Here is a 24,660-nt window from a genome sequence, read left to right on the forward strand (position 1 = left end):
ATTGCCTGAGCAACTTCCCAGTTCTCTGAGCTGGTGTTTGACGACTATTACGTGTTTTGAATGTCTGACTTTCCATGTACTGACCCCAGCTTAGTCTTGCCTGCCACCCACCCCGACCTTGGCTTGTTTCCTGGATTTCCTTCTGTCTCCTGTTTGTACTCTGCACATCTGAGTGTTCTCTGCATCCTCAGTTGGGGGTACCTGGTGGCTGTGAGCTGATTCCATTCAAACCATTAGAGGAACTGGTGAAGAAGCAAGCTGGGGATTAGACTCTGTGCTCCGGGGAACAATGAACAGGCGATCTACAAGGGCTCACTATCAAAGAAACCTGACATAGATGGTCCTGATGAAGCAGGAAGCCCCATGAAACGTGTAGACCATTTATCTTACTGTAACTGTTCTGTTACTCCATTTCTATTGTTTTTAATATGATTATTGTATACACCTATTGACAATTATATACCTAATCTTTTGTAAAATTTGTTGGATTTTAATTGTATTTTGCAACTATTTTATTCACATATTTACTCCCATTGGCATATACACTCACTGGCCACTTCCCATGTTAACCACATGGCAGCAACTGAATGCATTTAGGCATCTAGATGTGGTGAAGACGACTTCCTGAAGTTCAAACTGAACAACAAAATGGGGAAGAAAGGGGATTTAAGTGACTTTGAACGTGGCATGGTTGCTGGTGCTAGATGGGCTGGTCTGAGTTTTTAAAAAACTGCTAAACTACTAGGATTTTTACGCACAAGGTTTACAGAGTGGACCAAAACAGAAAATATCCAGTGAGCGGCAGTTTTGTGGATGAAAATGCCTTGTTGAGGTTAGAGGAGAATGGGCAGACTGGCTCAAGATGATAGAAAGGCAACAGTAATTCCAATAACCACTCGTTACATCCAAGGTGTGCAGAAAACAATCTCTGCTATGAAGAATTAAGGCACTTCTGAAGGCAAAAGGGGTCCAACCCCAGTATTAGCAAGGTGTACCTGTGTGTAAGGTCCCACTTATTTCTTTGCTTTGCTTAGCGGTATTGCTTCTACATTTGCTGACCAGCCATTCTGGACAATGTTACAGAGCCGTTCCGGGACTACCACTGCACAGTCCTGGCCAGATTTTCTGTGCGCAGTGTGGCAGTGCGGTATCCTGCCACGGTGAAAATCACGGTGATAACCCAGGATTCTCAACTATACAGGTTGAGGGCCTCCAGGCAATTCTCTTAATGCAGAGGAAACTGGTTTATCAGTTTCTTCTTTGGTTTGTAAAGCCTGTTTTGGGACCTGTGGCCTGGAGATTTCTAAGTGATTTGGGAGGGGTGAAATCACCAATCCTGGGACTATGTTTTGAAAGCAGCCAGCACACTGATTGTACAGGTGTGTGCAGGCCTTTTTGTAGAGGCCAAACCATGATTCTGGGCTCTACCCCGGAAGACAGGAGGTCATTGCCCTGGAGTCAGGAGGGCTCCACCTAGGAGAGGTGGAAGCCAGAGCAGCAAGGGGGCTGCTAGCTGTGTGCAAAGGGGCTGCTAGCTGTGTGCAAGTGGCTGAAAAAAAAACTCTACGCTTGATGCTAGTTCCCACAGCAGTTCCACCTGTCCTCAGAAACTGATTAATAACATTTTCTGTCTGTCAATTCGTTTTCACAGATGACACATCAAAAGAACCAGACCATTTTTATGGAAATCCTGATTATTGGATTCGAAAGTTTCACTGATTACAAAATTCCACTCTTTCTTCTCTTGCTGATAATCTACACATTAACCTGCATTGAGAACCTCTTGATCATCTTTTTGGTTAATAAATACCCTCATCTCCATTCTCCTATGTACTTCCTGATCAGTAATTTGCTCTTTTGTGAATTTGTCTATACTACGAACCTGGTTCCACTGATGCTGCATGACTTACTGTTGGGAAGAGGGGTCATCTCCTTACTTGGTTGTGTTGTCCAAATTAACGTATTGGGAGTTTTGTCAGACGTGGCGTCTTTTCTGCTTACATTAATGTCATATGACAGATATTTGGCTATCTGTAAGCCTCTGAGATATTCCGCTCTCATTCACAATAGGCTGTGTTTGTATTTCATTATTTTGTTTTGGTTGATCTCGTTGATGATTGTGGCAGGGATATCTTACTTTCTGCTTAACCTGGAATTTTGTGGCCCTGTGATCATCGACCACTTCCATTGTGACTTCAACAACATAAAATCCTCGGCATGCTCGGACATAACGTCGTTCGACTTTTTTGTCTTTGTCATCAGCATTTCGCTGACAGTTGGACCTTTTGTATTGATTGTTTTATCTTACGCTTTTATCATAAACGCAATTCTCAAGATAAAGTCCTCATCGGGACGCCAGAAAGCCTTCTCCACCTGCAGCTCACATCTCCTGGTGGGGACTTTGTATTTTTGCACAGTTTTCATCTTGTATGTGGTGCCAAGAGGCAGCTATTATTTCCAAGTCTATAAAGGGATGTCCTTTGTCTACTTTTCAATTACTCCGCTGGCAAACCCCATCATTTATACTTTAAGGAATCAGGATATTCATAAAGCTATGAAGATGACGATAAGTGAAATAAAACGACTTTGTACTACAAAAATACATTAATAATAAACATTGTTCATATTGTACTGCGTTATTCACTGTTGTGTTCTTACTGCTACTTTAACCGTTTCCTCGCCACCCTATAGCAGAAATACTGCTACAGGACGGCACGGGAACACAAAATTTGTGGACCCGGCTGTCAATCATTGGATTCCTGCCAGTGATTCTTTGCCAGCACCCGAGGATTCAAGGATTTCCGACAAGGGGAGAGACCTTTATGTAAACAATACGGATCTCTCCTGTCAGCTCCTGCACAGGGGCGGACTGACCATTCGAGCACTTGGGCACTGCCCGAGGGCCCGGAGTCAGTAGGGGGCCCCATGAGATGCCCCTGGTACCTTTTTCATAGGCTTTTTTGAGTTTGGGCAAGGACACAGGGGCCCCATGATCCCCTATTGCCTGGGGGCCCCATGAGTTGTCAGTCCACCCCTGTTCCTGTACACTGCTTTGTATGGCTCTGCATAGCAGTGTGCTTACAGTTGAACAGCACACAGCCCACATAGTAAAACAGCTCAGTTAACCCTTTGATTGCCCCACATGTTAATCCCTTCCTGCTCGTTGCCATTAGTACAGCGTCAGTGCTTTTTATTAGCACTGATCACTGTATTAGTGTCACTGGGGATGTCCCCAGTGACACCAAGTCAGTTCCCCACCCAGTGGCAGAATGCCCGCCTCAGTCCTGCTCTAAGTCGCTGATCGCCACCATTACTAGTAAAAAAAAATTAAAAATCCCAGTCTATATACCGCCATTTTCAAAAGCAATAACGTTCACGTAAACCAATTGATTTACACTTATTGGGATTTTTCTTAGCAAAGACACGAAGCAGACTATGTTTTGGCCTAAATTTATGACAAAATTTGATTTTCTTATTTTTTTTCACTGGACATGTGGACATGTTTAATAGCAAAAAGTCAAAAATATAGGTTTTTTTTTTCTAAATTGTTGGCCATTTGTTGTTTATAGCGTAAAAAAATAAAAAATGCACAGGCGATCAAACACCACCGAAAGAAAGCTATATTTGTGGGGAAATAAGGACGTAAATTTAATTTGGGTGCAGCATTGCATGACCGCGCAATTGTCAGTTAAAGTAACTCAGCGCCGTATCGCAAAAAATGGCCTGGTCCAGAAGGGGTGCTCTGGAGTGCAAGTGGTTAATATTTCCGAGACGAAACAAAAGATACCATTTTTTGGTACCAAAGGGTTTTAAGTTAAAAGTGATTCATCTGATAAATATACTGTGCAGAAGTCGCCAACTGTCTGCAGAGTCAATAGCTAAAGACCTCTAAACTTGGTGTGGCTTTCAGATGAGCCCAACAACAGTGCGTAGAGAGCTTCATGGAATGGGTTTCCATGGCCGGGCAGCTGCATCCAAGCCTTCCATCACCAAGTGCAATGAAAGCGTCGGATGCCGTGGTGTAAAGGACACCGCCACCAGACTGTAGAGCAGTGGAGACGTGTTCTCTGGCGTGAGCAATCAGGCTTCTCTGTCTGGCAATCTGATGGATGTGTCTGGGTTTGGTGGTTGCCAGGAGAACGATACTTTCCTTACTGCATTTAGCCAAGTGTAAAGTTTGATGGATGGGAGATTATGATGTGGGGTTGTTGTCAAATGATTTAGAGGGGTGTCCCAATATTTTCGGCAATATAGTGTATGTATGTGTGAGAGTTTATGTATGTTTGTATGAGTTTATGTGTGTACGTATTGTAACGAGGCCCAACCACTATGTGAATTTAGGTAGTGAAGGCAGAATGACACAGGGTTCTACTCAAGCCATAATGGGAAGCTCCAGAGTAGTTTATGAGTGGAGAAAGCTGTGCTTTGAGCCTTCTCCTGGTTTGGCCATCCCCAATCAGGGCCTGTGGGACGGAACCCTCAATCCTGTGTTCAGGTTTCCTGAAATTCTGCAGGTTGTGTTTGTGTCCTGGTGCACACACTCATTATAAATCAATCTGAGGATAGCTCAGGGCAGTTTCTGTCATTCAGGAACACAGCATGTGTGCAAGGATAGAGGTGTGCTCCAGCCAGGATAGGTGACCTACTTGGGAGACAAGACTGTGTTGCAGAGATTCCCTTCCCCGCAGGACAGGAGAGTAGGAACAGCTATGTGAATCAGCAGAGGACCAAGAGAGCTGAAGAAACTAGAGGGTCCAGGAGGGGGATCTGTAAATATCAAGTGGGAGAGCCAAGGGGTGCTGGGAGATCCTATCCAAAGGCCAGAAGTAGCCTGCTAAAGCGAGGTGCTGTGAGTAAAGGCTAGGTGAGCCTGAAGAACCCGTGGTCTGAGGAACCGCTGTAAAGAGCAGTGATACTGCTGAAGTGAGATCCAGGTGGCTTGGTAATTTCAGTTCCTTGTTTTGCTGTGTGAAAGTTTGTACTAAAGGATACGTTCAACTTTTAACAAAAAATATTTGTATTGTAATGAAAAATGTGAACTTATTATTCTTTGTTTGTGAAGCTTCTAAAGCATTGCACCAGTGACCAGTAGATCACTGGCATCATGTAGGTCTCCCTCTGACCTGCCAGTATGTCTGCTTACTTGTACATCCCATATGGGTCAAATGGGCAGGGAAAGGGGCCCTATATCTTGCCTAAATAGGACCTCATGGCCATACTTGGGCAATGATGTCACCACTATCCCCACCCCTTGCTGTTGACAGCTCGGGGAGCGGTTATTTACACTAATTTTATTATCAGGATCAATTGTGTGCAGTGGTTCATTTGTTTTTGTTTTCTTTTTTGTTTGTTGGGTTTTTTTTGGAGGGGGAGGGGGGAGCTGGAGACAGCAGGCATCAAGTGATGATGGATTTACTTTCACTTTTTTTTTAATGAAGGACTTGTCAAACAGTTGGGTATCTAATTTTAAGCTACAACTTTTTTTTCTGTGAATGAGTAACAGTACTATGTGCCCCATAATCATTCACAAGAGGGGGTATCTGGGGTCCCCCTTATTATTAAAGGATTCCTGATTCAAATGAACCCTCCCACAACAAATGGACAAGAGTAGTGATGGGCCGAACACCCCTCTATGTTGTTCACGGTCAAACATTCGAACCTAACGAAGGTTCGACCACAAACTTCGAACAGAACAATTCACTAAGCGGCATCTTACCACATCCAAGTATGCAGTAAGATACCTCACAGCATTTCCCCCCCCAAAAAAACTACTAAAATATTGTGTAAAGTCATGCTGTATTCTAGTAGTGAAAACATGCTATAATGTTTCCGCTGTCAGTGGGGTTCCCCGCTGACAGCTGAATGTAAAAATAAATTTGGGACCAAAAAACCAGCATGGACCCCCCATCCATGTGAAGCCCTTCAGGTCTGGTATGGATTTTGAGCAGAACCACCATATGCCACAATCCATATCAGACCCTTATCCGAGCATCCCAATGTTGATGAGGACAAGTGCTTCTTTCCCACAACCGTGGCTGGTGGTTGTGGGGGTCTGCGGGTAGGAGCTTATCAGAATCTGGAAGCCCCCTTTAACAAGGGGTCCCCCAGATCCCAGCCCCCCCCCCATGTGAATGAGTATGGGGTACATGGTACTGCTACTCATTCACAAAAAAAAAGTGTAGTGTAAAAAAATGACAGGAGACAGTCTTTGACACTTTGAAAACAAAAATAAATAAACTGTCTCCCGATGTCAATCACGATGCCCACCACCGCCAACCCAGAAAATGAAAAAAAAAAAGGCTCCACTCTTGATGTTGGCTCCCGCCCTCTGACAGCTGCACCGGCCTGACAGTTCTTAAATATATAAGGGGTAGGGCCACTGAGTGAAGTCAACCGGGTAACCCTGCCCCTTTGTGATGTAATTGTGTGCTGTGATTGGCCAAAGCATTTCACCTGACCTGGGATTGGCCAATCACAATACACTCTCTGTCAGGAATGGACTCAGAACTGGTGGTGGGACTCACCTGCCGTGTAGGCTGCAGTACCAGGGCTGACCAGCGGGTGCTCTCAGCAGCCAGAAGCTCACTCCTGCAGTCAACCAACACCTGGGGCTGATTGCAGGAGGTGTATTTAAGGAATGACCAGGCCTGTGATCTGGGCTTTGGTGTATGTTTCCCATGAGCCCCTGTACCTGGTATCCTGTGTTCCTGCTTATCTGCCTAGTTGCTGACCCTGCTTTGATCCTGACCTCTGCTGACCATCTCCTGTTGAACCCCTGGCTTGCCTGACCATCCTTCTGCCTGATCCTCTGTACCGCGCTGCCCGTGAGTTACTGAACCTGGCTTGTGACCCAGACTATTCTCTGCCTGCTCCTCCAGTACCTCACTGCCCGCACATTGCTGACCTGGCCTGCCTGACTACGCCTGACGCTACCCAGACGATCCATCCATCCCACACGGATCCAGTCACTACTGTCCAAACCTGCCAGCCCCTTCACGTCAGGCTTTCCCCCAGCACATACCCTCGGCGGACCCCTCTACCACAGTTGGGTGCACTCAGGGGCCGCGACCTGGTCTCAGTCCAGCGCCAAGTCCATCCCCACCATCAGGGGCTCTGGTGAAAAGGCAGACTGGGGCTTAGACTCCGCGCCCTGGGGAATCCTGTTCTGTGGGTTACTAGAGATCCCACCGGGCAGTGCCTGACAGTACCTTACGGCCCGCCTGACCATTCCACCTCTCCAGCCCTGACTACGCCTGTGTTCCTGAAGCCTGCTACTTTCCTGTGTCAGTCCACACATTTCTGGTCACACCCGGATCCCTGACACTGTCAGAGCACTGTTATTTCAGGTACTTATATAGCGCTGTCAATTTACGCAGCGCTTTACACATATTGTACATTTACATCAGTCCCTAACCCTCAAGGGGCGTCCAATCTAAGGTCCCTAACTCACATTCATACATACACATACTAGGGCCAATTTAGACAGGAGCCAATTCACCTACCAGCATGTCTTTGGAGTGTGGGAGAAAACCAAATTACCCGGAGAAAACCCACACAGGCACAGGGAGAACATGCAAACTCTAGGCAGGTGGTGCCGTGGTTGGGAATCGAACCAAAGACCCAAGTACTGCCAGGCGGGAATGCTAATCATTTAGCCACTGTGTCGCCCTAGCTGTTAAAGTCATTTGCGGACAATTTTAAAACTTTTTTTCCTTTGTCGGTGCTGCTGTAGGACTTTCTGTAAATCACAGAGATGCGCAGTCCAAGGTATTTATTAGAAGGCATGGTGAATTTATTGAAGCTATCATTTTTTGCCACATTTCTTTGAAAAATGATGAAAGCATTTTTTTTTTTACAAAGTTGTCATTTTCACAAAAACAGCATAGGCATACTTACAATTACACCCCAAAACACATTCCACTATGAATATAGGGATACCACATGTGTGAGACTTTATTCACAGTCTTAGACAAATAGAGGTGCCCAAAATTCAAAGGGCACCTTCAGGTTTTCTAGGGGCATAAATTATGTATCTAATTTTTCTACTGCTATCACATTTTGGAAGCCCCGAAGCATCAGGTGAGTGGAAACTGGAAAGCAAACACCCCAAGGTATTTTCTAACAGGCATAATAAATCTTTTGAAAACATTGTTTTATTAACAAAAGGTTTTGGAAAATGCAGAAACAAAGTTGTCAATTGCTAAGGCATTTCTAATACATAGCATCGGCATGCTGAGAATTACACCCCAAAATCAGGGGCGGACTGACCATTTGGAAATTCGGGCACTGCCCGAGGTCCCGGGGTCAGTAGGGGGCCCCATGAGATGCCCCTGGTACCTTTTTCATAGGCTTTTTTGAGTTTGGGCAAGGACACAGGGGCCCCATGATCCCCAATTGCCCGGGGGCCCCATGAGTTGTCAGTCCGCCCCTGCCCAAAACACATTCTTCTACTCCTCCTGAGCATAGGCATACCACACGGGCATTCCGTTTTTTTTTCTTCAGTTCAATCACGTTTTTTCAAGGAAAAAATAGATGAATTTACATCCATTTTTTCACTCATTTACATCCGTTTTTCATCCGTTTTTAGTCATCAGCTGTCAGCGGAGTTACCTACTGACAGCTGAATGTAAAAAAAAAAATTGCTGCCAATTAAAAAATATTTTTTAAAAATTGCGTAGGTTCCCCTCTCCATCCATACTAAGCCCTTTGTATCTGGTATAGATTTTGAGGGGAACACCCATGCCAAAATTTAAAAAAAAAAAGCCCCCCCCCCCAAATCCTGATCCTTATCCAAGCATGAAGCACAGCAGGTTAGGAAAAGGGGGGGGGGGCGAGCGAGCGCGAGAGCCCCCCTTCCTGAACCATACCAGGCTTATGCCATCAACATGGGGGGGTGCTTTGGGGTGGGGGGCTCCCTGGGCTGTGGTTGTGGGGGTCTGCGGGAGGGGGGTTTATCAGAACCTGGAATCCCCCTTTAGCAAGGGGGCCCCCAGATCCTGCTCCCCCTATGTGAATGAGTATGGGGTATATGGTACCCCTGCCTATTCACAAAAAAGTGTAGTGTGAAAAAAGGCAGGAGACATTCTTTGACAAGTCCTTTATTAAAAGAAGGAAAATAAAAGAATGCCTCCCAAAGTAGTTCCAACTTCAATCACGATACCCGCCGCCGCCCCGAAAAAAGGAAAGGGCTCCTCACCCGATGTTGGCTCCTGCCGTCTGACTGCTCCAATGGCTACACAGTTCTTAAATATGTAGGGAGCGGGACCATCATGTATGTGCCCCCGCCCCCGTGTGACATCATTGACCCAGCATGCCCCATTTGACACAGCGGCGGGGACACATGTGTGATGTCACTGGGTGACCCCGCCCCTTACATATTTAAGAACTGTCAAGCCATGGGAGCAGTCAGACGGTGGAAGCCAGTGTCGGGTGAGGAGCCTTTGTTTGTTTTTTCCTATGTTCAGGTGGTGGCGGCAGCGGGCATCGTGATTGACATTGGATCTACTTCTAATTCTTTTATTTTTCTTCTTTTAATAAAGGACTTGTCAAAGAATGTCTGCTGTCATTTTTATTCTGGTGACTGAACATCTTTTGTATTTTTTAACAAGGACTGTTTACTACATTGTTGAGAGGAAACAGGTGTGATTGGTCACAGTGATCACATGGTACATGGCCAGTTCGACTAAGCCCAAAGGAAACAGCTTTCACAAGGTGCGCCACTGCATGTTCTAGAGAGCATGCACTAGCAGAGGGAGCAAGAGGCTATACACATATACAGTATATATATATACATATATATATATACACACTATATTGCCTAAAGTATTGGAATGCCTACATTTAAATGCATTATACGCACATGAACTTTAATGGCATCCCAGTCTTAGTCCGTAGAGTTCAATATTGGTCCACCCTTTGCAGCTATAACAGCTTTAACTCTCCTGGGAAGTCAGGACTCTGTGCAGGCAAGTCAAGTTCCTCCACCCCAAACTGGCTCCTCCATGTCTTTATGGACCTTGCTTTGTGCACTGGTGGGCAGTCATGTTGGAACAGGAAGGGGCCATCCCCAAACTATTCACACAAAGTTGGGAGCATGAAATTGTCCATAATGTCTTGGTATGCTGACGCCTTAAGAGTTCCCTTTAGTGGAACTATGGGGCCAAGCCCAACCCCTGAAAAACAACCCCACACCATAAACCCCACTCCACCAAACTTTACAGTTGGCACAATTGCAGTCAGGCAAGTACCGTTCTCCTAGCAACCACCAACCCAGACACATCCATCAGATTGTAAGACAGAGAAGCACGATAGGTCACTCCAGAGAACACGTCTCCACTGCTCCAGAGTCCAGTGGCGGCATGCTTTACACCACTGCTTCCGACGCTTTGCATTGCACTTGGTGATGTAAGGCTTGGATGCAGCTGCTCGGCCATGGAAACCCATTCCATGAAGCTCTCTACGCACTGTTGTTGGGCTCATCTGAAGGCCACATCAAGTTTGGAGGTCTTTAGCTATTGACTCTGCAGACAGTTGGCCTACGCACTGTGCGCTTCAGCATGCGCTGACCCCACTCTGGCATTTTACGTTGCTGTTGTTCCCAGTTGCTTCCACTTTGTTATAATCCCACTAACAGTTGACAGTAGAATATACAGTACAAGAGCAAGGAGATTTCACAGGTGGACTTATTGCACAGGTGGCGACCTATCACGGGACCACGCTTGGAGTCACGGAGCTCTTTAGAGAGATCCATCCTTTCACCAATGTTTGTAGAAGCAGTCTGCGTGCCTAGGGGCTTGATTGTATACACCTGTGCCCATGGAGGAGAACACCACAGAACACCTGAATCCAATGATTTGGAGGGGTGTCCCAATACTTTTGTGTGTATGTATATATAGTGTATGTATATAAATATATATATATATATATATATATATATATATATATATACACATATCCAGGAAGTCACTGCCCAGCTGTCTACTGGTGAAACTCAAAAAATTAGAATATGGTGCAAAAGTTCATTTATTTCAGTACAGCAACTTAAAAGGTGAAACTAATATATGAGATAGACTCATTACATGCAAAGCAAGATAGGATAGTTCAAGCCGTGATTTGTCATCATTGTGATGATTATGGCTTACAGTTCATGAAAACCCCAAATCCACAATCTCAGAAAATGAGAATATTGTGAAAAGGTGGAATAATCTCGGCTCAAAGTGTCCCACTCTAATCAGCTAATTAAGCCATAACACCTGCAAAGGGTTCCTGAACCTTTAAATGGTCTCTCAGTCTGGTTCAGTAGGAATCACAATCATGGGAAAGACTGCTGACCTGACACCATCATTGACACCCTCCATGAGGAGGGAAAGCCTCAAAAAGTAATTGCAAAAGAAGTTGGATGTTCCCAAAGTGCTGTATCAAAGCATATTAATAGAAAGTTATGTGGAAGGGAAAAGTGTGGAAGAAAAAGGTGCACAAGCAGCAGGGATGACAGCAGCCTGGAGAGGATTGTCAGGAAAAAGCCATTCAAAAGTGTTGGGGACTTTCACAAGGAGTGGACTGAGGCTGGAGTCAGTGCATCAAGAACCACCACACACAGACGGATCCTGGACATGGGCTTCAAATGTCGTATTCCTCTTGTCAAGCCGCTCCTGAACAACAAACAACGTCAGAAGCGTCTTACCTGAGCTAAAGAAAGACAGACCTGGTCTGGTGCTCAGTGGTCCAAAGTCCTCTTTTCTGATGAGAGCAACTTTTGCATCTCATTTGGAAACCAAGGACCCCGAGTATGGAGGAAGAATGGAGAGGCCCAAGGACCCAGAGTATGGAGGAAAAATGGAGATGCACAAGGACGCCGAGTATGGAGGAAGAATGGAGAGGCCCAAGGACCCTGAGTATGGAGGAAGAATGGAGAGGCCCAAGGCAAGGACCCCGAGTATGGAGGAAGAATGCAGAGGCACAAGGGCCCTGAGTATGGAGGAGGAATGGAGAGGCCCAAGGACCCCGAGTATGGAGGAAGAATGGAGAGGCCCAAGAACCCAGAGTATGGAGGAAGAATGGAGAGGCCCAAGGACCCAGAGTATGGAGGAAGAATGGAGAGGCCCAAGAACCCAGAGTATGGAGGAAGAATGGAGAGGCCCAAGGACCCCGAGTATGGAGGAAGAATGGAGAGGCCAAAGGACCCCGAGTATGGAGGAAGAATGGAGAGGCCCAAGGACCCCGAGTATGGAGGAAGAATGGAGAGGCACAAGGACCCCGAGTATGGAGGAAGAATGGAGAGGCACACACTGCAAGATGCTGGAAGTCCAGTGTGAAGTTTCCACAGTCTGTGTTGGTTTGGGGAGCCATGTCATCTGCTGGTGTTGGTCCTCTGTGCTTCATTAAGTCCAGGGTCAACGCAGCCATCTACCAGGAGATTTTGGAGCACTTCATGCTTCCTTCCACAGACAAGCTTTATGAGGATGCTGACTTCATTTTCCAGCAGGACTTGGCACCTTCCACACTGCCAAAAGCACCAAAACCTGGGATTACTGTGCTTGATTGGCCAGCAAATTCACCTGACCCCCATAGAGAATCTATGGGGCATTGCCAACAGAAAGATGAGAGACATGAGATCAAACAATGCAGAAGAGCTGATGGCCGCTATTGAAGCATCCTGGTCTTCCATAACACCTCAGCAGTGCCACAGGCTGATAGCTTCCATGCCACGCCGCATTGAGGCAGTAATTGCTGCAAAAGGGGCCCAAACCAAGTACTGAGTACATATGCATTCTAATTTTTCGAGTTTCATCTGTATATGCAATGGCTAGGAAGGAGGTGCTTAAATGGGGTTCCAGAGTTTTGTCTGGGATTGATGTATTCTGCTGGGTTCAGCAAATGTCTAATGAATTGAACATTGCTTGGTTTGCTCATTCCTACCCCTGAGGAATAGCTGCATCCTTATATACAGTATCTGTATTTCTGCAATGTGAGATCTACGGCACTCCACCCTCTGACTTCTGATGTGATTTGTTCACCACTTTGCTACTCACTGTTTTCTTGCTGAGGAAGCAAAGCTCTGCCTCTGTCACAATGCAGGACAAAGAGTAGAACATCAAGAATGGGGAAATGACCTGCTGCATGGAGACCACAGGCAATACCAATGACTAGTCCTTTGCTATACTTGCTCTTGAAGGTTAAATAATAGTAATCGTAATAGTCCGACTTTTGTATGCAAAATGTTTTTACTTTGTTTTCAAAACTTTATTACAGGAGATAATAAATAACGTGGACTCCAAATATACAAGAAATGTTTCTTTTTATTGCATTTTAACAATGACGTACTGTTTTATTTCACTGATTGTGGCGTGCAGTGCTTTATGAAAGTCCTGGTTCTTTAGAGTGTAAATGATGGGGTTTATCAGTGGAGTCACCGATAAGTAGATGAAGGACATCCCTCTATAGATCTGGAAATAGTTATTACTCCTCGGCACTACGTACAAAGTAAACATCATGGCAAAATATAGACCCAAGACCACTAGGTGGGAGCTGCAGGTGGAGAAGGCTTTCTTTCTTCCTGTGGAAGACTTTATCTTGAGGATGGCGATGATGATAAAGGTGTACGATACAACAGCAGCTATGAAAGGTGCAGCAGACAGTACAGAGCTGACCACCACGATATGAAACATAAGAGGTGCTATGTCTGAGCAGGCAAAGAGCATCAGGATGGTGAAGTCACAATGGAAGTGGTTGATAATAACAGAGCCACAAAATTCCACGTGAATTAAGAAATAAATGACCACTGCCACGCTCACAGAGGAAACCAACCAAAACCCAATCACTATATACAGGCACAGTCTATTATGCATGAGAGTGGAATATCTCAGAGGGTGACAAATGGCCAAATATCTGTCATAGGACATCATCACGTATAAAAAAGACTCCACATTTGACACACCTCCCAGTATGTTTAATTGGGTAATACAGCCAAGGTAGGAGATGACCCCTCTTCCTGAGAGTAAGTCATGCAGCATCCGTGGAACCAGATTTGTGGTGTAAAAAAACTGACAAAAGTGAAAATTGCTGATCAGGAAGTACATGGGAAAGTGGAGATGAGGGCTCTTATTCACCAAAAAGATGACCAGGAGGTTCTCAAAGCAGGTAAATATGTAGATGACCAATAAAAGGAGGAAAAGTGGAATTCTGTAGGTTGTGAGGTTTTCAAATCCAACAATCAAAATCTCAAACATGATTGTTTGATTCTGTTGATGGGTCATCTGTGGACGAGATTATCAGAAAGAGTTTTATTAATTGCCTCATTATGGCATCAGCTCCGGCACCTGGACATCCCTCATACCCCAGAGCAATGCTCACATTTCTGTTATGGTCCTATGTATAATAATGTTGCAATTACTTACAATACCAAAGTAATACACATATTGTTTTTTTGAAGACAAAATAATAAAAAAAAGATTGTTCCAAAAATGATATATGTTTGAGTAATGTCTTGCAAAATGTTACATTTTATGAAATCTATAGAACAAACATGTAACCCACCTTTAACCACTTGCCTCCCAAAAGCCCTATTCTGGCATTTCTCTCATACATTGAAAATCTGCTCTTTTTTTCTAGAAAATTACTTATAACCTTGAAAAATTATATATTTTTCTAGGGCAGAGGCCCTAGAGAATAAAATGGTTAAATTTGTTTTATGCCACGTGGTATTTGCGCAGTAGTTTTTCAAACACAATTTTTTTTAGAAACAATTTTAATTCCTAAAAATACAATTAAATAGTTAATTTTTTGATACAATATAAATGATGATGTTATGCCGAGTAAGTAGATACCCGACATGTCACGCTTTAAAATTGCATCCACCCGTGGAAGGGCGTCAAACTACGGTACCTAAAAATCTCCATAGGCAATGCCTTAAAAACCTTTACAGGTTGCAAATTTAGAGTTAGAGGAGGTCTGGCACTATTATTTTTTAAATCTCTTTTATTAACATCCCTGGTGATAGCATGGGTCATGACGGGACCTTTTATGGAGAGATCTGGGGATGGTTTGATCAGATGCTTGTTCAAAAAAAAATGATTTCAGGGTATGTCGCTGGACAAGAAGCAGTTAAAAAATGTGCTGTTTTCTACTTGCCGCGCTCCGGGAAAACCTGATGGTCATACAAGGAAGTCCTGATCAATGCACTCCAGGGAAACCTGATGGTCATACAAGGAAGTCCTGATCACCGCACTCCAGAGAAACCTGATGGTCATACAAGGAAGTCCTGATCAATGCACTCCAGGGAAACCTGATGGTCATACAAGGAAGTCCTGATCAATGCACTCCAGGGAAACCTGATGGTCATACAAGGAAGTCCTGATCAATGCACTCCAGGGAAACCTGATGGTCATACAAGGAAGTCCTGATCAATGACCATCTCTGACCATCTCCTGTAATATGTCTGCAGTCTCTGACCATCTCTAATACCATGTCTGAAGTCTCTGACTATCTCCTGTAGCATGTCTGCAATCTCTGCCCATCTCCAATACTATATCTACAGTCTCTGACCATCTCCTGTAGTCTGTCTGCAGTCTCTGAGCATCTCCTGTAGTATGTCTTCAGTCTTAGACCATCTCCTGCAGTATGTCTTCAGTCTCTGACCATCTCCTGCACCACATCTGCAGTCTCTGACCATCTCCTGTACCATGTCTGCAGTCTCTGGCCATCTCCTGTATCATGTCTACAGTCTCTGACTATTTCCTGTACCAAGTCTGCAGTCTCTGACTATTTCCTGTATCATGTCTGCAGTCTCTGACCATCTCCTGTACCACGTCTGCAGTCTCTGACCATCTCCTGTATCATGTCTGCAGTCACTGACCATCTCCTGCATCATGTCTGCAGTCTCTGACCATTTCCTGTAGTATGTATGCAGTCTCTGACCATATCCTGTAGTATGTCTTCAGTCTCTGACCATCTCCTGCACCACATCTTCAGTCTCTGACCATCTCCTGCACCACATCTGCAGTCTCTGACCATCTCCTGTACCACATCTGCAGTCTCTGACCATCTCCTGCACCACATCTGCAGTCTCTGACCATTTCCTGTACCATGTCTGCAGTCTCTGACCATCTCCTGTATCATGTCTGCAGTCTCTGACCATTTCCTATAGTATGTCTGCAGTCTCTGACCATCTGCTGTACTATGTCTTTATTCTCTGACCATCTCCTGTATAATGTCTTCAGTCTCTGGCCATCTCCTGCACCACAACTGCAGTCTCTGACCATCTCTAATACCATGTCTGCAGTCTCTGACCATCTCCTATATCATGTCGGCAGTCTCTGACCATTTCCTGTAGTATGTCTGCAGTCTCTGACTATTTGCTGTAGTATGTCTGCAGTCTCTGACCATCTCCTGTATCATGTCTACAGTCTCTGGCCATCTCCTGTATCATGTCTACAGTCTCTGACCATCTCCTGTATCATGTCTGCAGTCTGTGACCATCTCCTGTAGTATGTCTGCAGTCTCTGACCATCTGCTGTACTATGTCTTTATTCTCTGACCATCTCCTGTATCATGTCTGCAGTCTCTGACCATCTCCTGTAGTATGTCTCCAGTCTCTGACCATATTCTGTACCGCGCCTTCAGTCTCTAACCATCTTCTGCACCGTGTCTGCAGTCTTTGACCATCTCCTGTACCATGTCTGCAGTCTCTGACCATCTCCTGCACCATGTCTGCGGTCTCTTATTAGTGCCCCCCCCCCAGTTTTGACTGTGGTATCTTACATGCCCCCCCCCCCCCCCATATGCTGTTCCTGTTGTCTCCACTGAAAACACATGATTTCACGGCTCATTAGTCACTCGATGGCAGTTCCCCGATCCCTCCGGCTCTCAGAGCAGCTCTGGCGAGTTACCATGGTCAAGGTTTCCTGATAGAACAGGAAGGCCTGGGGAAGGGGTGTGGCTACCTTCAGAACCCCATAAAGGTGCTCTGTCAGCCATGAGCTTGCTTTAACCCCTTGAATACCGGACATACCTGGTAAAGGGTTCATCATCAGCCATTGCCATACACTGCAGTTTATTGTCAGTGTTTCTACTCAGAGGTTGTACTGCTAATGGTAGGTTAGAGGCATTATTCATGTTATATCAGCTGCTGCACACAGGACTGCTTCATACATGGATCAAAAAGTGAAAGGAAGACTTTGTAATCCGAGTCTGGCATCAAGTCCATGACACTCCTGGGATATGGATCTGGTCAGGTAAGTAGCAGAGGGGGTTGTCCATCAGTTTCAGCTACTTTGGTGTTAATGAAATTACAACAGGTGCACTAGATGGACGACAATGAGACGACCCCCAAAACAGGAATGGTTTTACAGGTGGAGGCCATTAACATTTTTTCTCTACTCATCTTTTCTGACTGTTTCTCACTCGTTTTGCATTTGGCTAGGGCCAGTGTCACTACTGGTAGAATGAGGAGATACCTGGACCCTACAGAGGTTGCACAGGAAGTCCAGCTCCTCCATGATGGCACATCAATACCTACCATTGCCAGATGGTTTGCTGTGTCTCCCAGCACAGTCTCAAAAGCATGGAGGAGATTCCAGGAGACAAGAGCATGGAGGAGATTCCAGGAGACAGGCAGTTCCTCTAGGAGGGCTGGACAGGGCCATAGAAGGTCCTTAACCCATCAGCAGGACCGGTATCTGCTCCTTTGTGCAAGGAGGAACAGGATGAGCACTGCCAGAGCCCTACAAAATGACCTCCAGCAGGCCACTGGTGTGAACGTCTCTGACCAAACAATTAGAAATAGACTTCATGAGGGTGGCCTGAGGGCCCGATGTCCTCTAAAGGGCCCTGTGCTCACTGCCCGGCACCATAGAGCTCGACTGGCATTTGCCATTGAACACCAAAATTGGCAGGACCGACTGGCGCCCTGTGCTTTTCACAGATGAGAGCAGATTCCCCCTGAGCACATGTGACAGACGTGAAAGGGTCTGGAGAAGCCGTGGAGAACGTTCTGCTGCCTGTAACATCGTTCAGCATGACCGTTTTGGTGGTGGGTCAGTGATGGTCTGGGGAGGCATATCCATGGAGGGATGCATAGACCTCTACAGACTAGACAATGGCACCCTGACTGCCATTAGGTATTAGGATGAAAGTCTTGGACCCATTGTCAGACCCTACACTGGTGCAGTGGGTCCTGGGTTCCTCTTAATTCATGACAATGCCCGGCCTCATGTGGAGAGAGTATGTAGGCAGTTCCTGGAGGATGAAGAAAATTATACCACTGAACAGCCCCCATGCTTGCCTGACCTGAATCCAATAGAACACCTCTGGGATATCATGTTTCGGTCCATCCGACGCCGCCAGGTTGCACCTCAGACTGTCCAGGAGCTCAGTGATGCCCTGGTCCAGATCTGGAAGGAAATCCCCCAGGACGTCATCCATCATCTCATTAGGAGCCTCCCCCAATGTTGTCAGGCATGCATACAAGCACGTGGGGGCCACACAGACTACTGAGGACCATTCTGAGTTGCTGCAATGACATTTCACCAAAATGGACTCGCCTGCTGCATCATTTCCTCACTTTGATTTTCAGGGTGTCTTTGAATTCAGTCCTCTGTAGGTCGATCATTTTCATTTCCATCAAAAGATGGGGCGTCCTTACATTCCTAACACATTACCTGTCCATATCAGTATAGTTATTGAGCAGGAGCTTTTTCCCCATTGAGATCTGAAGGGTTTTCAGAGTCTTCCTTTCATTCCTTTGAGCCGTGTATTTACCGTTAATTGAACACATACTGAGCAGTAAACTTGATTTCACTGCAATTTTTGATCCTGTCTGTTACGGCCTAGCTGTGCTATGTCTGGCCTCAAGAATCTTAAAGGAGAAGTACAGCCCAGGGGCGGACTGACAACTTATGGGGCCCCCGGGCAATAGGGGATCATGGGGCCCCTGTGTCCTTGCCCAAACTCAAAAAAGCCTATGAAAAAGGTACCAGGGGCATCTCATGGGACCCCCTACTGACCCTGGGCCCTCAGGCAGTGTCCAAGTTTCCAAATGGTCAGTCCGCCCCTGGTACAACCATTGCTTTTTTGGCTATACTTCTCCTATGGATCATGGGAGTGCACTCCTGTGACCCATTTTCAGCCCGACAGCGGAGTAAAGCCTCTTGTTGGCCGATCCAGGCTCTAAAAGGATTCTGATTATATGGTTGGGATTCACCCAGAAGCTTGGATGACAGATGGTTCAGCCGCTTGTTGTGCCACAGGGGACAGATGCAGCATCAGATCAATCATGCATCCACCTGGGCGAGTATAATGTTATTTGTTTGTTTTTTTACCAAAACCCACAATTTTCTTTTATTTCTGAAGCAGCCAAAATTATCTGTTTAAAATAAGGGCTTTCTGTTCTTCTCAGCCTCCTCCAAATCTCTGAATTCCTTTATTGTGGCTGCTGTGACCTGACTTCTTGTTAGTGGGTGGCTACGTTCATTCTCCATGGTCCCACTCTATGTAGGAATGTGGTCACCTTTTCTTGCTCACTCCCGGGATGGACTATAGACTATGGACAATAGGGCACTGGGACTATAGACTATGGACAATAGGGCACTGGGACTATAGACTATGGAAATAGGGCTATGGGGCAATGGGACATTTGAGGCTATAGACTATGGACAATAGGACTATGGGGCAATGGTACATTTGGGACTATAGACCATGAACAATGGGACATTTGGGACTATAGACAATAGGACTATGGGGCAATAGTACATTTGGGACTATGGACAAGAGGACTATGGGGCAATGGTACATTTAGGACTATAGACTATGACAATAGGACTATTGTATAATGGGACATTTGGACTATGGACAAGAGGACTTTGGGGCAATGGGACATTGGGACTATGGGGCTATAAACTATGGACAATAGGGCTATGGGGCAATGGGACATTTGGGACTATAGACTATGGACAATAGGACTATTGGGCAATGGGACATTTGGAACTATAGACTATGGACAATAGGACTATGGGATAATGAGACATTAGGACTATGGACAAGAGGACTTTGGGGCAATGGGACATTGGGACTATAGACTATGGACAATAGGGCTATGGGGCATTGGGACATTGGGACTATGTGATATGGGACTATAGACTATGGACAATAGGGCTATGGGGCAATGGGACATTGGGATTATGGACAAGAGGACTTTGGGGCAATGAGATATTGGGACTATGGACTATGGGACTATAGACTATGGACAACAGTGCTATGGGGCAATGGGACATTTGGGACTATAGACTATGAACAATAGGAGTATGGGGCAATGGTTCATTTGGGACTATAGACTATGGACAACAGGACTATGGGACATTGGGACTATGGACAAGAGGACTTTGGGGCAATGGGACATTGGGACTATGGGGCTATAGACTATGGACAATAGGACTATGGGGCAATGGGACATTGGGACTATGGACAAGAGGACTTTGGGGCAATGGGACATTGGGACTGTGGACTATGGGGCTATTGACTATGGACAACAGTGCTATGGGGCAATGGGACTATGGAATATGGGACCATAGACTATAGACAATAGGAATATAGGGCAATGGGACATTAGGACTATGAACAATAGGACTATGGGATATTGGGACATTGGAACTATGGACTATGAAACTATAGACTATGGACAGTAGGACAATGGGGAAATGGAGCATTGGGACTATGGGGTATGGGGCTATAGACTATGAACAAGAGGACTATTGGGCAATGGGACATTGGAACTATTGAATATGGGACCATAAACTATGGACAATAGGACTATGGGATAAAGGGACATTGGAACTATGGACTATGAAACTATAGACTATGGACAATAGAACTATGGGGCAATGGAGCATTGGGACTATGGGGTATGGGGCTATAGACTATGGACAAGAGGACTAAGGGATAATGGGGCATCAGGACATTGAGACCATGGACTTTGGAACTATGGGACTATGAGACGATGTGATGTGAAGTATGCATAGAGAAGTATACATGACTGCAACTAATGTGCACTTCTCATTCCAAACAAAGGGGAGAGAGAGAGAAAGGAGAGGATAGGGAGATCACAGGAAGAAAAAACTCTGTAATTGATTTTTTATAAAATAGTTTTTTATGTAGTCATTAATTAGTGGATGTGTACGGTTGATTTCTGGAGAATAAGGATATCTTTTAGTGTTACTTTAACACTGTCTTCATGTGTGAAGAAACCTGTCTGCACAAATATTTGACTCCAAATAAATCAAAGGCCCCTCTTTTAAAGGCTTTATGAACCTTCCTACTAGCACCTCACGTGTTTCACCTGCATAAGATGTGTGTTGATGTACTTTCATGGTGTCATTTGTTTCCCTGCATGCACAGCCTATAGAAGAGTAAATCTTTACATTCCTGAAATTTCTGTCTGGTTGAAACATGAGGCATGCAGGATGGCATTGCAATGGTTACTGGATGACCTCTGTCTGTAGTGTGAGAACTGGCACTTCCTGTGAAGAAACTATATGTCCCACAATCCCGTAGTTTCTCAGTCTAGTGTTGGAGCAAGTCTATGCAATCAACGGAGCTCACCACAGCATGGCACTAGGTAGAATACATGACCTCTGTCTGTAGTGTCAGAACTGTCTATAGTGTCAGAACTGACACTTCCTGTGAAACTACATGTCCCACAATCCCGTAGTTTCTCAGTCTAGTGTTGGAGCAAGTCTATGCAATTAACAGAGCTCACCACAGCATGGTAATAGACAGAATGCATGCATGACCTCTGGCTGTAGTGTGAGAACTGGCACTTCCTGTGAATAAAATACATGTCCCACAATCCCGTAGTTTCTCAGTCTTATGCTGGTGCAGGTCTATGCAATTAACAGCGCTCACCACAGCATGGCACTATGCAGAATACATGGCCTCTGTCTGTAGTGTGAGAACTGGCACTTCCTGTGAAGAAACCATATGTCCCACAATCCTGTAGTTTCTCAGTCTAGTGATGGGGCAGGTCTATGAAATCAACAGAGCTTACCACAGCATGGCAATAGACAGAATGCATGCATGACCTCGGTCTGTAGTGTGAGAACTGGCACTTCCTGTGAATAAACTACATGTCCCACAATCCCCCGGTCTCTCAGTCTAGTGCTGGTGCAAATCTAAGTAATTAACAGAGCGTACTATGTTAGAAGAGATGTTGGTTTCATAGAACATTTGTGATGATGGGTAGGCATGCATTTGGCCTCGAACAAGAGTTGCTTGTCTCTCTGGTGAATAGGGACAAGCTAGATGAATGCATACATGGACATAAGGGATTGATCAGCCATGACACTACAAACTGCAGCCACAACATGTGAGCCCATCATTAATAGTCAAACAATCATCATCAGGAATAGGACTACAGTAATCCGGCTAGAAGTATACTACTACTAATAATACAACACTAGTGCCGAGTTATAACAAGGAACACATTCACATGTCTGAGGGAATTTGTCTGATAAACTCAAACTGCAGAAGGGATAATAAATAACTTGAAATACAACTTTGATTTCTACGTTTCTTTTTTATACTTGACATGAACTGCTAACTGGCATCCAACCCAATATGACTCACCTCTGCGGCTCTCTTTGTGATCGAGTTACTTCATCAGAAAACATCGTCATCATGTGATTGTTTTCATTATTTCTTCCATCTCAGCCGTCTTCTTAGGTTCTAAGTCATTACTAAATTGTGAAGATATATTCACTGCTCAGAGGTGTCTTGTAGTTCTACTGCTCAGGGGTGTCTTGTAGTTCTACTGTTCAGAGGTGTCTTGTAGTTCTACTGCTCAGAGGTGTCTTGTAGTTCTACTGCTCAGAGGCGTCTTGTAGTTCTATTGCTCAGAGGTGTCTTGTAGTTCTCCTACTGCTCAGAGGTGTCGTGTAGTTCTCTTACTGCTCAGAGGTGTCTTGTAGTTCTTTTACTGCTCAGAGGTGTCTTGTAGTTCTCCTGCTCAGAGGTGTCTTGTAGTTCTACTGCTCAGAGGTGTCTTGTAGTTCTCCGACTGCTCAGAGGTGTCTTGTAGTTCTCCTACATAGAGAGAAGATCTGCTAGATAATGCCGCACACAATGGGAGTGATTTACTAAAACTGGAGAGTGCAAAATCTGTTGCGACTGCATAGAAACCAATCAGCTTCCAGGTTTGATTGCCAAAGCTTAAGGTGGTTGTAAAGGCTCAATGTTTCCTTACCTTCGTGCATTCTATGTATGAAGATAAAAAACCTTCTGTGTGCATCAGTGCCCCCAGAGCCCTCAATACTTACCTGAGCCCCATCATGATTCAGCGATGTGAATGACAGTCTCAGCTGTCCCGGGTCTCTGCCTTCTCATTGGCTGAGACAGCAAGCGGGAGCCATTGGCTCCCGCTGATGTTAATCACAGCCAATCGGCCAATACGGAGAGAGAGGGGCTGGGGTCAAGCCGCAGCTCTCTGTGTGAATGGACACACAGAGCAGCGGTTTAGGAACAGCCTGCTCAGGTGCCCCCATAGCAAGCTGCTTGCTTTGGGGGCACCCGACAGAAAGGAGGAGCCAGGAGCGCTGACAGAAAGGAGGAGCTAGGAGCGCCAGCAGGTGACCCAAGAAAAGGAGGATCCAGGCTGCTCTGTGCAAAACCACTGCACAGAGAAGGTAAGTATAACATGTTTGTTATTTCATTAAAAAGAAAAAAGAAATGAACCTTCAGTATCGCTTTAATTGAACAAGGTGAAGGTAAAATCTGGTGGAGCTGTGCTGGTAGCCAATCAGCTGCTGATGCAGCACTTTTACTAATTCAACCTCAATGTTTTTGGAGAAAAAAAAAACTGTCCATAAACATTAGAGACATTCATCACATTGTAAATAAACAATCTGCCCCCAAATTCTGTGGAAATGCATCAATTCTGGGAGCAGGAGTTTAGTATTTGTATAGTATATACAACCCTTCAGGACCAGGCCATAACAAACAGCAACACCAATGGAGGAATTCTGGGACACTATTAAAGTGTAACTTCACTTTTATTGAAAAAAAAAACACTCCACCCTGGGTGATCAATGGACATTACAGGGATTTTAGCAGATTCCTAACTTTTTGTTGTTGCTGTTTGTTTCACCGTGTCCTTTGTAGTCTGATTATAAATTGGGGGGAGGTCTGCTTCATTATAATCACCTGGTGCACTCTTTGTGAGGAAAGTTGCAGTGTCTGCATCCCTGTAGATGTTTTTAACCTTATCTCACCAAAATAGAAATTTCTTTTGCAGAGGATGCCTAAAATATGACATGTAATTTAGTGGTGACTTCTGGGAAAATCAGTGATCCAATCCAAGTGGGAAATGACATTTCCGGGGGCGTTCTGTACACCATTGGTCTACAGAATGCCTCCAAGATGCCATATTGAATTGAATTTTACAGAAAATTACAGCAGCTGCAAAAGGAAAGGAAAGATAGTTTTTAATAATGTTAAATTACAATATGGGTTGTCTAATTTTATGGTATATTTTTGGAGTTAAACACTCCTTTTTAACAAGAATCAATGAAACAGTAAAAACATTGCAGACCATGTCACGTCAGCATAGTCACATTGCCAATACATTGTCTAGAGAGAAGGTAGGTGGCATACACTATGTGACCAAAACATTATAGA

General features: G+C 45.1%; 2 protein-coding genes across 2 annotated transcripts; one reads left to right on the forward strand and one right to left on the reverse strand.

The window, feature by feature from the left end:
• Positions 1 to 1,651: 1,651 nt before the first annotated feature.
• On the forward strand, positions 1,652 to 2,608 carry LOC149460376 (olfactory receptor 10AG1-like). The gene has a single exon (XM_089679782.1). The coding sequence runs from the start codon at positions 1,652 to 1,654 to the stop codon at positions 2,606 to 2,608; it is 957 nt and encodes a 318-aa protein (XP_089535908.1).
• A 10,674-nt stretch (positions 2,609 to 13,282) lies between these two features.
• LOC149460377 (olfactory receptor 6C4-like) lies at positions 13,283 to 23,044 on the reverse strand. Its single transcript, XM_089679783.1, has 2 exons — positions 22,615 to 23,044; positions 13,283 to 14,255 (listed from the first exon to the last, which is right to left on the reverse strand). The coding sequence occupies exon 2, from the start codon at positions 14,253 to 14,255 to the stop codon at positions 13,299 to 13,301; it is 957 nt and encodes a 318-aa protein (XP_089535909.1). The 5' UTR covers positions 22,615 to 23,044; the 3' UTR covers positions 13,283 to 13,298.
• Positions 23,045 to 24,660: the final 1,616 nt, after the last annotated feature.

Source organism: Staurois parvus, unplaced genomic scaffold, assembly GCF_062004578.1.
Source record: "Staurois parvus isolate SC_StPar_1 unplaced genomic scaffold, SC_StPar_1.0 ptg000231l, whole genome shotgun sequence".
NCBI lineage: Eukaryota > Metazoa > Chordata > Amphibia > Anura > Ranidae > Staurois > Staurois parvus.

Coding starts and splice junctions, on each gene's coding strand:
- LOC149460376 (XM_089679782.1), top strand. CDS start 1,652: ATGACACATCAAAAGAACCAGACCATTTTTATGGAAATCCTGATTATT.
- LOC149460377 (XM_089679783.1), bottom strand. CDS start 14,255: ATGACCCATCAACAGAATCAAACAATCATGTTTGAGATTTTGATTGTT.